General features: G+C 39.9%; 1 protein-coding gene across 7 annotated transcripts in view; it reads left to right on the forward strand.

The window, feature by feature from the left end:
- Nucleotides 1–16,246, forward strand: part of agap1 (ArfGAP with GTPase domain, ankyrin repeat and PH domain 1) — a 143,742-nt gene that overhangs the window by 122,724 nt on the left and 4,772 nt on the right. For all 7 annotated transcript variants that reach the window (XM_083531805.1, XM_083531806.1, XM_083531804.1 and 4 more), the window contains 3 exons: nucleotides 1,551–1,641; nucleotides 1,738–1,960; nucleotides 15,937–16,192. In XM_083531805.1, coding sequence (XP_083387931.1) covers nucleotides 1,551–1,641; nucleotides 1,738–1,960; nucleotides 15,937–16,192 — 570 coding nt within the window. The remainder of the gene's footprint in view (nucleotides 1–1,550; nucleotides 1,642–1,737; nucleotides 1,961–15,936; nucleotides 16,193–16,246) is intronic.

A 16,246-nucleotide genomic window follows, 5' to 3' on the forward strand; every position in this document is an offset into this window, starting at 1 on the left:
GATATCACCTATTTGGCACCATTTTGTACGAGCTCTGGAGGCTGTTGGGTGAAAAATTATATGAGAGCAGCATTTAATGAAATACTTAAGCCAGCTCGTTTGGTACAAACCTGATGCTATTAAAATGTATCTACATGAATGTAATTTTAGTATATACAGGTACTTACGATGCCGATGCGTTACGATGACACCATAATAATTAAAAAAATATAAATCGAGACATGGCCTTAGACCACCCAGGAGTCTTAAAGAACGGTGATCAGTACAAGGTATTATAATAATTTAACAAATTACAGTACATAATTATTATAATTATGTACACACATATATATATATATATATATATATATATATATATATATATATATATATATATATATATATATATATATATATATATATACATACATACATACATACATACAAGTACAGCAGGGGTCACCAACATGGTGCCTTTTCTAAAAAATAGCTTACCATAGCACCACTTACCAGTGAGCTGCATCTATCTGTTTCATACCTTGTTAAATCATTGTTGTCATACATCCTGGTAGCCCAATGTATCGTCTGGAAATTAAAATTCTCTGCGAATATTATAATATTTAAAAAATGTAAAAAGTCTAACCATCGTGGGGCTCGGGGGCTACCTGTAAAATTTCGGCAGTTCCAATTAAAGCGTAACAGGCACGTTTGGGCCAAATTACGTAACGACGTAGCCTCAGACTAAATTACGTCAAGAGGCTTTTACACCCGACCTATGCTACAGGCTGCTATCTAGTTAATTTAAGAGCAACCCTGAAATACACATCTGAGAGCTGGCAGCATGTAATTGTTATACAGTGTTTCAGCTTTTGATCATTTTTTACATATAATTGTTTGTGTTTTTGATATAGCAGATGTGTTTCTGAAGAACTAACCAGATATGTCAGGTTGCAGCAAAAAGATACTGAGAAAAAATCCCCCATATACTTAAATAATATATAAATAAATAAAAAATTATTTTTAGCTACACAGAAGTAAGGCTTTATCTATAGTAAGCTAAAATAGTGTTGAATATGTAACTATATCTATAAAACATAGCAGTTTTTCAATGTCTAAAATATGCAATAGGTTCTTCAATATTAGTTGCTCTACAATAGTCTCTTTTATCTGCTTAAATCAACATTCACTGATGTTCACCTCTCGACTGTATACAGTCACTTAAAAATGTCACCGTGGCACCCACCTAAACGTATCCCCCACCACACACACAATTACAAATAGCAATTATTTTAGAGCTAATGTGGCCCAACTCAGATTGCCTGATCCCTCGCTCCAGCCTCAGTTCCCTACCCGCTTGCTGTGTTTACGCCCCAGGCCATGACTGCCTGATGTTCGGAGTACCTTTTACTGTGCCTCCATTTTATTTGTCTTCTTACTTTATCTTGATGCTGTGTTGTGCAGGTGTATACCAGTTGCACGGCTTTGATCGGATTAGTATTTTAATCGCAGACTATTTTATAATTGCGGGGACAATTGTGAAAATATGATTGTGTTTGTGTGTTGATCCACAGTCGCGTCTGACCAGCCAGTCTGAAGCAATTGCACTACAGTCAATCAGGAACATGAGAGGAAACTCTCGCTGCGTAGACTGCGAGGCCCAAAGTGAGCGACTCCTGTAGTTAATACCGAATACTAATGTGACAGTAAAACATGTCCTTCATAAAGACACGCTCACTGTCTTGCTCATTTCTCTTGCAGACCCTGACTGGGCCAGCCTAAACCTTGGAGCGCTCATCTGTATCGAGTGTTCAGGTATCCACCGGAACCTCGGCACTCACCTTTCACGCGTGCGCTCTCTCGACTTGGACGAGTGGCCTCTCGAGCTCATCAAGGTCATGTCTGCTATCGGCAATGATCTAGCCAATACCGTGTGGGAGGCCAATGCACAGGGACGGCTAAAACTCGCACCTGACGCCAGCAGGTAAAATGATATTGCACAACTCACAACTGTTTGATATAGCTGTATGTACACAATATGGACAAAAGTCTTGGGACACGTGACGGTGGTTCTTCCCTGGTCTGTTACTGCTGTTCATTTTTCCATTTAATTGAACTAGAAGATCTGTTCCAAAATGACAGTGCTCATGTCCAAAACGATATGCTATTCATGGATTGGAGAGGAGGATCCCGAGTGGCCTGCTTATAAAGATCTGACCTCAACCCTATTGAACACCTTTGGAATGGATTTGAACACTAAAATGCAGCCCAGGCCTCGTTATCAGCACCTGACCTTAATAACGCCCTTGTGGCAGGATGAACACAAATCTCCACAAGCACACTCCAAAATCTAATTGAACATCATCTCAGAGCAGCAAATGGGAAATAAATGTTGATTTGGATGTTTGAAAAAAAGCACATACAAATGTTATGGTCAGGTGTCCACAAACTTTTCTTCATATTGTGCATATCTTGCCAGCAGATTGCAATCTCTCTGTTCATCATGTTCTCATATAGATTGGTGGTTAATGCTTATCAGTGTATCAGCTTATCAGCTTCAAATATTTTAGATTGAACAGTTATTCATTCGGCAGACGCATGCACCCCTGAGCAGCTTATGACTAAGGTTTTTTCGAATTTGAACTTCTGATTAGGTCAGAAAGGTCATGCACTAAATCTTTAGTGCTCAACCCTTTAATCCTGACCACTCAGCATCTGAAATATGGTCTAAACATGAACAAAGACCATCTCGATGCCTTTTATACTTGCATTTTGCTATATACGGTTAATAATTCCCACACTGGAATTCGATCTAAAACTCGGCAGTGCGTGACTGGAGGAGGGAAACGCTATAATGTGCAGAGCCTGGGGACAAGTAATTACCGATGAACATTGTCCATATAGAGGATCCAAGTTGGACTACCATGGATGCATTCTATTCCTTTACGGATTGCATTAGAATATTTTGTTAATAAAAATGTTTGAATGCATTTGAATATTTTCTAGTCTATATTATGTTCTATTGCCATAGACAGGTTGAAGTTGTAGTGCTTCACTGTGAGAAGATTAAATCTCATGCTGCCTTAAGCAACATAAAGACAAGACTCTAATTCTGTAAAGTAATTTCACTATTTCCGATATTTTGTCATTTATCTACCATCAGTAATGTTTTCTTACTGCTGATATTTAGTTCGATTTACTTAAGAGACCCACCTAAAATTTAAATGCACAGGATTTCTATTCATTATATGGATTGGGTTTGTTAAATATGGCTGATGTTAGGAAATCTGTGCATTACATGCAGACTGCCATTTAAAATTAGAATTTCATCGTTGATAAAAACGCTATTATTCACTTTTTTATGATTATTATTAACATCGAGCAAAGAGCAACGATCAAATTAAAAGTAGTGCGTAGATGACATCTAAAAGGAGATTTTTATTTTTTTCCACCATTAGATTGTAAATGTATTGGAAATTTACCAATCTCCCTAACTGTTCTCTTTCCTCCCTCTCCCCCACCCTGAGCTTGTCCCTCTTCCCCTGCATCTTTAGCCGTGTAATTATTGGCCGAGGGGGTCCGGCCTCACCAGCCATAATAACAAATTAGAGCTGACTGCCAGCCACGGGATTATCGACTCCCCGTTTCGAGACGACCTCATTACTCACCGGCAGCACCTTTTAATTACTCTGCCCCCCTCTGAAAATCTTTCCTTATGGATCCGCCATTTTCGGATGCGCTGCGTCAATGCGCTAATGCGTTTATTGTTCCTCTCGTGGCCATTTATTTATGTACGCAGAGCTCTGTGGCCATGCACATGAGAGGGAGAGATTACAGCAGTGGTCGATACTATCTCAATTAACCCGAGCTATGGAACCGAGCACGTCAGCCGTTACTCTGTCACTGCCAATAGCGTCTATTCTAGCATTTCTTAAGTAGCTCCTGACTAGCCCCTTATTGCTCTAACAGAGCGAGAGACTTTTTAAAGGCTTTGAGTGTAAAATGTGGAGCATCATAAAATTTGCAAAACAAAAAGATTTCTAACAGTAATTATATCACAAACAGCTTTCTTTTATTATTATTATTATTATTTATTTGTAAACCTTTTACTGTTGCAGCTCTTTTCTATGTAAATTTACAAGCTTAATGAAAATGGCTGGCTCTTCGGAAGACACAACATATACCATTTAGCTCACGTTTAGCTTTAATTGTTGCGAATATTCTGTCCGTCTCGTTTTCTTCAGTCAGTTTTATTTCTGAGAGTGTTTCCGGTGTCAGCATGTGATTGTGTTTGGCCCGGGTGAAAAGTAGGACTGTCAGAAGCCTGAGCTGTGTTGCATATAATTTGCTCCCCCGTCGTCACTTTCCCAGGCAGCTGAATTGATTAAACTTGCAGGCGTCCAAATGGATGAGTCTAAATGGATAAAAACGCAAATGAAATCACTGACAGTGTGAGACTGGAAAAGGTTTTTGGGTTTTTTTCCCTTCTGAAACAGAGTTTTACATATATAGATCCCTTAGGTGCATGTTAAAATTGTATTTCATTTGGAGCAGTATTATACTTGAGAGTCTGTTTTGCTCTATATATTATATAACTCTGATGTGTTCCCTCATTATACACTTGTACCACTTGTTTTGTGTTGTGTGCATAAAAAGGGCTTTAAGCATCTATATATAATTTCCATTGCCACATGAATAATGTATAATTCTCATGCCTTAGATGTATGTCTCCACCCAGACGCCCAGATAATCAACTTTTATAAATGCTCTAAATGAACTCTTATCTAGTACAAAGAGTGCAAACAAAAGACAACGTTAATAGGCTCTAGGTCAAACATAAAATTTGAACATGATCTAAGCATATAAAAAAAAATTAATGTAATAATTAATTAATGTTCATGGTCAAATCAATCACTATAAGGGGAAAATTCTGTATTTTATGGGACAGGATGTTGAATTTCATGCACAACAGTCTATACACTTTGCACAGAATATTAGTGACAAGAAAGCCCTGAGCAGCAGTGGAAACTGGGTGGAAACACCTTTAGAAAAAGAGAAATTCCCGACTGAGTCAATCTGACAGGAAGTGCAACAGTTAAACAAATAGCCAATCATTACAATAATGGAAGGCAGAACAGCATGGAAGTTTTTCAACTTGACAAATTTTGTGTTCTAGGTGTTGCTATTGTAAGTGTATGTTTAGATGGCAGTGTACATATATTTCGGCACTGCAGCTTGGTGAAGGCTTTTCACTTGTGTGTGTGTGTGTGTGTGTGTGTATATGAGAGAGTGAGAGAAGGAGAGGTAGAGTGGAGAGCATGCAACGGTAGCTCTGCCATGTTCAGGATTAGTGGCTGATAAATGAAAAGCCTCCCTTGTGGTCTCTCAAGTGAGTAATAGAGCCCGAAATTTCATTTTGCAAGCGACTGATTTAATGATCCAAAGGGTAATTAATGGGCTGATTATCTTAATGTTAAATATGGCCAGCAGCAATTAGACTGACCTCCCGCCTGTCAAGGTCTGGGCCGTTCTCGCCTTTCAATTAGGGCCGCTTTGGAGAGGGGGGAGTAGTAGGAGGGGAGTACCCTTTTCCTCTACACCTCCACCTCTTGGCCCAGATCATCTCTTGCTCTTGCACCATTCAGACCTCAGGCAGGCATTATTTTGGAGAGCAGTGGTGCCATGGCGAGGTTGTCTTGATGGCTCTTCCGAGAGAAATGCCATTTTATTTCAGCAGTGTTTTTCTTTCATTTTGCTAAAACACACCACAGCTCTCCTGTGCAGGCCTCCTTCTTTCTCTTATGTCTATTAATCGAATGGTGTGCCTGTGATTGTGTTATTTCTATTGACCTACTCAGTTATTTTAATTTCTGTGTAATTTGAACTATGCTGATTAAGCCTCTATACATAGAGTTCTGTGGCATAAGGACTTTTCTGTGAACAAAAAATATTGTGATACTACTACTACTAATAATAATAATAATAATCATCCCATCAAATGTTGTGGCAAGACTCATAACTGTCTATCGAAAGGTTTTTTAAATATATATGTTTTTGAACTATAAAGGCTTCCATACAGCGTTCTGTAGCTACACTCTGTGGACCTAGCTTTTCCAGCCGTATGTGGTTTTTGCCCAAACGTTGCGTCACAAGATTGTATAGAATGTCTTTGGATGTGGTAGCATTACATTTTCCCTTCACTTGAACTAGGAGAGGACCTGGGCGCAGTCAATTCATTCCAAAGGTGTTCAGTAGGGCTGAGTTCAGACCCAAAACCTGTATCCAGCATGACAGTACCCCTGTGTACAATGCCGGCTCCATAAAGACATGCTTTATGTGGGTTGGAGTTTAAGATCTTGAGTGATCTGCTTTAGAGCTCTGACCTCAACCCTATTGAACACCTTTGGGATGAATTGGAACGCTGACTGCACCCCAGGCCTCCTCACCTCACCTACATCAGAACCTGACAGTAATAAAGACCGTGTGGCTGAATGAGCACAAATCACAAAAACACTCAAATTGCAAATTCCCAGAAGAGTGCACATACAAATCTTATGGTCAGGTGTCCACCAATTTTTGTCGAAATAATGTATATTCAGTATTTGATTATACTGCATCAGGAGTCAGGAATGATATAAAGCAGCGATCCTGATTGAGAGTATTTAAAACACCAATAATTTACACAAGCCAAAGGATTTTTTTTTTAATCAGTGCTTGTTTAAGTGCTTGGTAAAGAGGTTGCGCTTAGTCTTTGTTTGAAGGCAGAAATAAGTAGTTCACTTCTGGGTAGCAATACAAAGGATTGCTTTGGGCTTGAATACAGTTTAGCATGCCAATTTTGACAGTGCTGAATAACATTGCTTCTTTCTCCAGAACATTTTCTTCTTAGTTGGTCCCCAAAAAAAGAACATTGCACTGGAAAACTGTTCTGCGAATAAAACATACACTTCTGAACAACTTGCACATCTGGAGGAAAAAACCTAATATAAGATTTGTATGTTCTTTTTTGAACATTCCACATTTAGTCCCTTTTTGCTGTTATAATAACCTGGAGGTTGTATCACTAGATTTTGGAGTGTGCTGATTTAGATTTGTTCATATTCAGCCACAAGGGTGTTGGTAAAGTCAGGTACTGGTGTAGGGTGAGGAGACCTGGGCGCAGTCAATTCATTCCAAAGGTGTTGGATAGGGTTGAGTTCAGAGCTCTATAGCACTAGATCTTCCACTCCAACCTATGGAAAGCATATCTTCATTGAGCTGGCTTTGTGAACAGGGGCATTATCATGCTGGATCAGATTTGGGTCTCCTAGTTCAAGTGGAGGGAAATTTTAATGCTACTACAACCAAAGACATTGCATTCAATTGTGTGCCTCCAATTTATGGCAGCAAAAGTCAAGTGTCCTTGTATTTTGATCCATAAAATGTATTTATAGTTGCAATATCCTGTTATATATTGGAACAAAACATGAAATAATTGGTATTTTTCTCTGTTTATTTACACTACTGCAGAAAGTCTCAGCCACACTCCCGCTATTTTTGTTAGTCACCACCCAGTGTCAAATCTTTCAGAGATTGTAGAAGAACAATTTTAATGTCATACTGTTTTTTTTTTTTTTTTCTTTTCTAGGAAACACTAGTATCTCAATTACCAGCATTTTACAATGACATTTATGAGCGAATTGCGCATTCATATTAAGATCTAGATATATTTTACACCCTGTAATATCTCTAGATGCTTATATGCTTTTACACACATACGTGCACACGCACACACACACACACCAATAAGGGAGAAATATTGTAAGGTTTAGGACTTGGCAGAGGGTCTTTGTGGTATCAGCCAGACTATATCTAAGTCTTATTGTTTTAATTAGTATGATGCTGTCATGGACACCAGGGCTCTACGGTTCTCTCTCTCACACACACACACACACACACACACACACACACACACACACACACACACACACACACACACACACACACACACACACACACACACACACAAGGTGCCGAGCTGTATTAGTGGCCAAGGCACCAGTGGAGTGACAGCTCTGCTAATTGCGCCTCGTGGTGACTTATTGGGAGGGTGGTGCTCATTGGCGGCCGACACTGCCAACCCTCGCCTTCATGCTGACGTTTTGTAGCCTGTCAGCTAGCGTTAGTGTCACTGTGTGTGTGTGTGTGTGTGTGTGTGTGTGTGTGTGTGTGTGTGTGTGTGTGTGTGTGTGTGAGAGAGAAACACTAAATCCCAGGTTCCGTTTTTTTTATTTCTTTCATGCAGTGTTTATTGTTAATAATTTTTCAAGCAGTGTTTTCGCTGTAGGAATGTTCAGTTGTGTGTGTGTGTGTGTGTGTGTGTGTGTGTGTGTGTGTGTGTGTGTGTGTGTGTGTGTGTGTAAGTGAGTGTTTGATCAGTGTCCTGGTTCTGTGTGGTTCTCATACTAAATCGACAGATGAGATATTGGTCTGACACACACACTCACACACACAGACTCGCTTAGCTACATGCCTCATCATGACCAATGCTTAGGCCATAATAATTCACCACTAAGTAGGTAAAAAGAGCGTCTTTATGGCCGATGATCAGTCTCAAAAAGGGCAGCGCTAACAGATTTCAAATTAAACGCGCCGCTTATTCCGGAACGGGGTGCAGGTGCACCTCCCCAAAGCCGTTCTCAGATTAGGCCCTAGGGATCCTGGAGGATGAGGGGGAGAGTTCTGGTAATTATCCCAGAGTTACTGAGCTTCACACTGACCTCGTCTCAATTCACATCACCCAGAGAACCGATCACAGGTCCTGCGCCCCATTAACAGTAATTCAGAATTTTTTTTTTTTTATTGCAAATACAAAAGAGGAAATCTTACTGCACATGTTGTAAAACGACTTGTCTATCTTGCCCATGTCTCTGCTGTTCCCTCGCACTTCTACGTGCCATAAGTCACAGAGGTCCATTTCATCAGCGTTAACTAGCTGTCCAGTGTGCGCCACTCTCTGGTCATTTCTCCCTTGATGACTGCGGTGATATGAGCTTGCCCGTGGGCTGCATTTTAAACGCTCGTCTTCCTGCTCAACCAGAAAAATAATTGGCTCCACATCTGAATTTATCTGAATAAAAAACGAAATCCCAGATTAGATTAGCCTAATGAGGCTTAACATGTTTAACTATGATTTGTGTTTTATGCACTTAGAATTTTTTTTCCCCCCCCAGCCGAGTTGTGTACACTGCTTTGGTCCTGCATGTGGAGTGTTTGAGCTCGGTCGTGCTGCTGCGTTCATCTGATTCGAGCAGAAGAATTGCTTTTATCAGTGCTTGAAATGGCTTGCAGTGGCTTTGATTCAAAAATCACCCAAGCATAAAATATCTACTCAAATCACTTCAGACGCTTATTTTTACCCCATCTCTCCTTTTTCCCCTGAATCACCTCAATTATTATACAGCACTTAGAGCACTTACTTTAACTGCAGTAAGTAGTAAGGGAAAGCCGGTGGGTTTAACTGAGCCAGTTATATATTGATTAAGAGTGATGTGTAGGATTTATGCCCTGTTTATTAACCCTGTATGCGCTCTCTATCTTTCGCTCTCTCTTCCCCCCCCTCCTTCTTTCCATCCTAATCTCTCTCTGTTCCTTCTGTCATATTTTCTTTCTCTCTCTCTCGCTCTGTTGTTTTCAATATTCAAAATTTTAAGTTGTGTGATTGGCATGATAAATATATATATATATATATATATATATATATATATATATATATATATATATTTATCATGCCAATCACACAACTTAAAATTTATCATGCCAATCACACAACTAAAAATATATATATATATATATATATATACATTTATTTATTTATTTATTTTATTATTTATTTATTTTTTTAATACAATTTTATTTTTTTCTTCACAACGTATATATAAAACACAACATAAACAGTTAACAAACAATGCCCAACTTGCAATGAACAAAATGAAAAAGAACACGAAAGGGTAAAAAAAAGGGGGGGGGGTGAATAAATAAATACAAATAAAAACAACCAAGAAGTAATAATAATAATAATAATAATAATAATAAAATACAATACAATAAAATAAAATCACATGCCAAAACTTAAAATATTACTTAAAAAGACTACCATGGATTTATTAATAATTAATTAATTAATTAATCATTCATTCATTCTTATTTGTATTGAAAAGATTTTAGGGATAAAGCAAACTTATTACAGAAACAGATGTTACAGCAATGTATATACATTCAACATTACAAAAGAAATAAGCCATGATGCAGTAGTGATACTAATAGAACCTTAAAAAGAGAAGAAAAGTAAATAAAGAAGTGAAAATGCGCATCTCTCTCTCTCTCTCTCTCTCTCTCTCTCTCTCTCTCTCTCTCTCTCTCTCTCTCACACTCACACACACACACACACACACACACACACACACACACACACACACACTCACACACACACTCCCTCTCTCTCGAGATTCAAGATTCAAAGGTTGCTTTATTGGCATGACATTCGTATTGCCACAGCAAAGAACATACAGACAAATAACATCTCTCTCTCTCTCTCTCTCTCTCTCTCTCTCTCTCTCTCTCTCTCTCTCTCTCGTTCTTTCTCCCAGAGCCTTAGCAGTAGTATGCCTTAAACTCATAAAAACAGGAACTGCATTTTATAAATTCCATAAAGCCAGTTATTTGCTTATGTATTTATGAATGATTATTACAAAAATGGATATAAGTACGAAGGCATCGTGTGAGCGTGTGGTGTGCAACGATCATCCGTGCTGTCCACACATTACAGGCACTTTACTGACACGACAGTGTGATTCAGTGGATGGACGTGTAACCTCACATCAGTGTGGCCCATTGCCTTTAGAGTGGCTGTACGAGTGTGTTTCAGCAGACTAGAGATCACTCACAATGTCTGCCCATAATAAAAAAATAATAATAAAAAAAAAAGCACCGACTTTAATTATCTGTGTCTATCCAAGGGCAGCTAACGACTACGCTGGAGAGCATAATTGATTTCCGACTCCTACGTCCCACACCTCAACACCCCTCCCACCCCAGGAAGAGGCCAAATTCTCTAGAAGTAAATTGTTCCTCTGTGGCTTTTTTCCAGCTAATAAATGGCCTACGTTGTCTTTTGCCACTTTTTCATCCCTTGCAGATTCAGGTTGTGAGTTAAAGCATGAGAAGCTGGAAACGCAATGGTAGGAAGGTTTTCGCCAGAGACGACTCTTTCAGTGTGTCATATTTGTGTTGAATCAGGGCTGAGATCAACATTTCAAGCGGCTGGACAGAAGGTTCACATTATCCGGTGTGTAAATGGGTTTTATTTAATTACTGCACTAAGATGAATGAGTGTGTATGTCTGATCGGCTCAGTTTGCGCGTGTGTGTGTGTGTGTGTGTGTGTGTGTGTGTGTGTGTGTGTGTGTGTGTGTGTGTGTGTGTGTGTGTGTGTGTGCAGTGTGCAGTGTGCATGAGCAGGTGAGTGCTCACCACTGTCTGTTTGACAGATTCGTCCTGTCAGAGTTCATTACCTGTGAGTTGGCGGGGCTCTAATGAGCTGAATTAGTGGTATAATTAGCCTAAAAGAAAAGAGCACTGGCGTTGAGCTGAAGCAGACTCCTCTCTTCGGCCATGCTGGAATTAATGATTTCCTCCGCAGCGCCCCCTCCTAACGCCCTCCCATACATCTTCTCACGCAAACCTTTTTTTCACTCCTATCAGTAAATCAAGGCATATCGATATTATGCACGGGAAAGATTTGAGAAAGCATTGACTCAGTATTGGTATTTGACCTATTAGTATTACCATGTGTGATGTCAGAACACCATATCTGTCATAGATCATAGATTTTTTCTAATACCCTGTACTTGCTCCAGTGTTACATTAATAACTATCCTTTGTTTTTCATTAGAATTAAATTCAGTCAAAACATTTTCTGTACTTATGCGTGTGTTTCGATACACCCGTTTACTGTGTGGAGTTAAAGGAATAAAAACCTTGATTCACTGGATTGAATGGATACTATAAGCCTTTTACTGTGTGTTTAAATGGGGGTTGGTGTATCTAGGGGTAGTATGTGTGTGTTTGGAACAGAGGGGCCTATCTGCGAGTGTGCGTGGGTGTGTGTTATGAGCAACAGCTGGGGGGCTGTCCGGTCACGGACGGGTGCTCACATGGACGCCTGTCAGCGTTGGGTAAACAGCCGCTGGCTTTGAGCAGGACAGGAAACACTGGCAAGTGTGTAAACACTAGCCTGCAAAGCGCTCAGCCAGGGAGAACTCACAACACAGACACACACTTGCACAGGAAACCGTCCTGACGGGGATTGACACTGGTTCCCATTAATCCCTGCTGCATTCCGCCCCTCAGTTTTTCTAATGGCGATTAGGCAACAGTCTTTTCTCCCCCTGACCCCTCGTCCTAAAGCAGTGTGCCCTAATTAAGCTGTCACTCAAAATGTTAGGCTTTAGGATTCCTAGATCTTTGTTTAAAAAAAGAAAAAGAAAAGAGGAATAGTAAGTAGAAAAAAAAACCGCTTTACTTTTGTAATTACTTATTTGTCATTTATGATTTCAATTATTAAAACAATCTTTGTATGTGTTATGAAGATGTAATCACTGATTGTGTAATTAATCTGCGTGTGTGTGTGTGTGTGTGTGTAGAGCTGTAAGGGCGTGTGTGGAGCTGTAAGGGCATTTTACACATAAGAATTACCCCATTCAGACATCGTAGGTGGCCATGTTCAGTCTGGCTGACATGATCTGTAGGCTTGAATAAGATTTGCAAAGAAGCCTGTCTTTCGCTATTAGTGAGTCCTTGTCTGCCCCTCCTTGGCTCTATCAGTGTTTGCTGTAGGTGATGTGTGTGTGTGTGTGTGTGTGTACTTGCGTGCATGCATGTTAGATTGGTCCCAACCACCCCTTTCTTTAATAATGGCAGCAGGAGCAGGCTATGAGAAAGGATCGAAATAGTCGCACACTGCTGGTAGTGACCAAATGTAGCAACAAGTATATATACACACACAGATGAGAAAAGCACTGAGTAGCTAATTAGTCCAATTAACATTTTCCCTATGTGAGGAGATGCTCCCTAAAGAACTAATGGTTGGTGTGTGTGTTGGTGTTGGTGTTTACTGATTACTTTGTGTAATTATCCCCATATGTAGCAACATGCCAAGCTTGACCAAGTATATACAGAGTGGAGAAGCTTTTATTTATAAGTAATAAGTATTTCTTTGCACCATAATTGAAGTAAATATACGCTGGATTTAAGTTTTAACACTGACTTTGTGTGTGTGTGTGTGTGTGTGTGTGTATGTATGTATGTATGTATGTATGTATGTATGTATATATATATATATATATATATATATATATATATATATATATATATATATATATATATATATATATATATATATATATATATATATATATAAAACCAAAGAGAGCTGCATTACGGTAGTTATTATTTTCAAGCTCATGTTTACTCTCAGGAGTGTTAAGTAGGAATCAAGGGTTTGCTCCACATCTTGATGAATAACAATATTTTATGTAAACCATTTAAATTAATCCTAAATCCTAAATAAATCCTTTTGGGTTCAGTTTATGCTGAATAATGTTCATATTTTATAATCCATGTGTTACTATGTGTGCTGTATAAGCGCTCCATTTATCCTCTTTCTAACACCTTTCTTTATATATCCAGACCCCTGCTTTGCCCTGTTCATGCCCATGACATGCCTGACCACATTAATTTATGTGCATCTGTGCTTGTTTGTTTGTGTGTTTTTAAATGTTCAGCAAACCAGTCCGTGTGTGTGTGTGTGTGTGTGTATATATATATATATATATATATATATATATATATATATATATATATATATATATATATATATATATATATAAAATTTTTATTACTTATAAAATTTTTCTTATAATTTATTGTCCATTTTGCTTATATTTTGTTTGGTGGAACTATTTTTCAGACAAGCTTGTGAACTTGTTTCCCATTTTGTTGCTGGCCCTGCCCTTGGCAACCTCGCTCGTCTGGGAAGGCATGCGTTTCAGGGTGCACTCAAGTGCTCTCTATTTCCTCCAGCCACTCAGAGACCCTGCCGAGCCTCTTCCTCTCCCACTGCCCACCTCCTCCTTTCCCCTTCCCACTCCGCCCTTTCTCTTTCCTCATCTCCACCCCAGCTCCCAGGATGCTTTGTGCTGGGGCTGTGGCCCGTGCACCTACTGTCCGGCCCTCTCACTCACCCGAGGCTCACAGCGCACACACTTAATACAATTCCTCAGTGTTCCCATAGCTGCCGCTGCTATGGTGGCTGCCCTCAACCGTCTCCACATCCGTCCCTCCACTGTTTCACACTTTTGACTTTTGTTTTTTGCCAGTTTTTTGCCAGTTTTTATGATCAGTCGTAGAAATCGTACATATAATAGGGTATTGTGACCGTTTGCTTATGTAAACGAGGCTCATGCAGCCAAGATGAAATCTTTGTGCATATAGAGTTAGGGTCTCTCAGCATGTGGATTTTTCCATTAATTAAGAAGGATGTCAGTAAGCCATCGATCCTCATGGCTATTGATCTTTGCTTGTCCTTTTGCCTCCTTTATAGAATGTTATCTCCTCTAGCCCATGACACACATCCACAGCTAATTTGTTATCAATTAGAGGCCTGATAAATTACAAATGAGGAGAACAAAATGACCATAGAACTGCATGTTTCACCTCTTTAATGCTGCATTCTGAGTAGATTAAATGTCTACATAAATGTGTTAGAAAATGAGCTTCATTTGTAAATTAGGAGATACTAGAAAACTGAAGATGTGCTGAGACTTTAAAGAAGGTACATTAATGGCTTTACATGGCTTATGGATTTTAATATGATGACAAGGACATATTGACAGGCTGGTATAACTGGATACTTGCAACAGGGTGTTTGCAAAATCCCTGAGAGGGGTGATTTTTTAAACAAGAAACAATTACATGAGTTTTTTGGTGAGGCAGGCTTTAAAACATGTCCTCGAAACATAGCCACAGACCATAGAAATAAGTGCTACACCAGGGGTCTACATTCGTACATAGCTATTCCTGTTCTTTCACAAAGAGAGGTATTCCATGCAGCATCCCCTTTTGCTCAGCAGACACTCTGCTTGCAGAGGAAGTAAAAGCTGGAGGGGGTTTCTCTGTTCTCTAGGTTTCTGAGATGAGACCCCCTGATGGGCAGCTGTGCTTCAGGGGATAGCTCAATATCCTCTCCTCTGGGGCTCGATGCACTCCCCAAAGCTCTCACATGGGAACTGGGCCTGAACTAATCTCAGCCAGGCCTGAATGGAGTTGTTTACACTGTGAGGATTAACACAGATTAGTGCTATCATAGCACAGGATTAGCGGGAGAGCTCAAAACATGCAACTGATAGCCCGCTTCTGGGCTGGGCTGGGGCTTGGTTGACATTTCTCTCAAACTGTATAAACACACACAGAGCACCTTAAATAGCACCTTAAATACTTCCTGTTTCTGCTTTGTTTTTCTCAATCATCCTATTTCCTCCCTCACACACTATCTTCTTCTCTCTCACTCTCGTTCACCCCATGACCCCAAATATGTGGGACAGCTTTAGGTTTTTACTACACACAGTTTCAAATAAAGACATTGCTTGTTATAGTTTATTCTTGAGTTGAATAACGAGTTTACAGTAGGCCTGTTTAAGCTGTGTAAGAATGCAGGACATTGCTTCCAGAAAAGTAAAGTGTAGCCAGTACCAAGCTACATAAATCCCTGAACTCCTTCAGAATGAGAGCAGAGTCTAAATATTGCTCCAGTGTGAACATACATAGCATATACATTAACTTTATCTCGGTCTCCCAATACTGATGCTTGTGTGTGTGTGTGTGTGTGTGTGTGTGTGTGTGTGTGTGTGTGTGTGTGGTTCAGGGAGGAGCGTGAACGCTGGATCCGGGCCAAGTACGAGCAGAAGCTGTTTGTGGCGTCTCTGCCATGTGTGGATCTGACTCTTGGCCAGCAACTGCTGCGTGCTACTGCTGAGGAGGACCTGCGGTTAGTGGTGCTGCTGCTTGCGCACGGCTCACGAGATGAGGTGAACGAGACGTGCGGTGAGGGAGATGGCCGCACTGCGCTGCATCTGGCCTGTCGCAAGGGCAGTGTGGTGATCACGCAGCTCCTCATCTGGGTATGGATACACACACACACACACACACACACACACACACACACACACACACAC

This window comes from Silurus aristotelis (genome assembly GCF_946808225.1).
Source record: "Silurus aristotelis genome assembly, chromosome: 2".
Classification (NCBI taxonomy): domain Eukaryota; kingdom Metazoa; phylum Chordata; class Actinopteri; order Siluriformes; family Siluridae; genus Silurus; species Silurus aristotelis.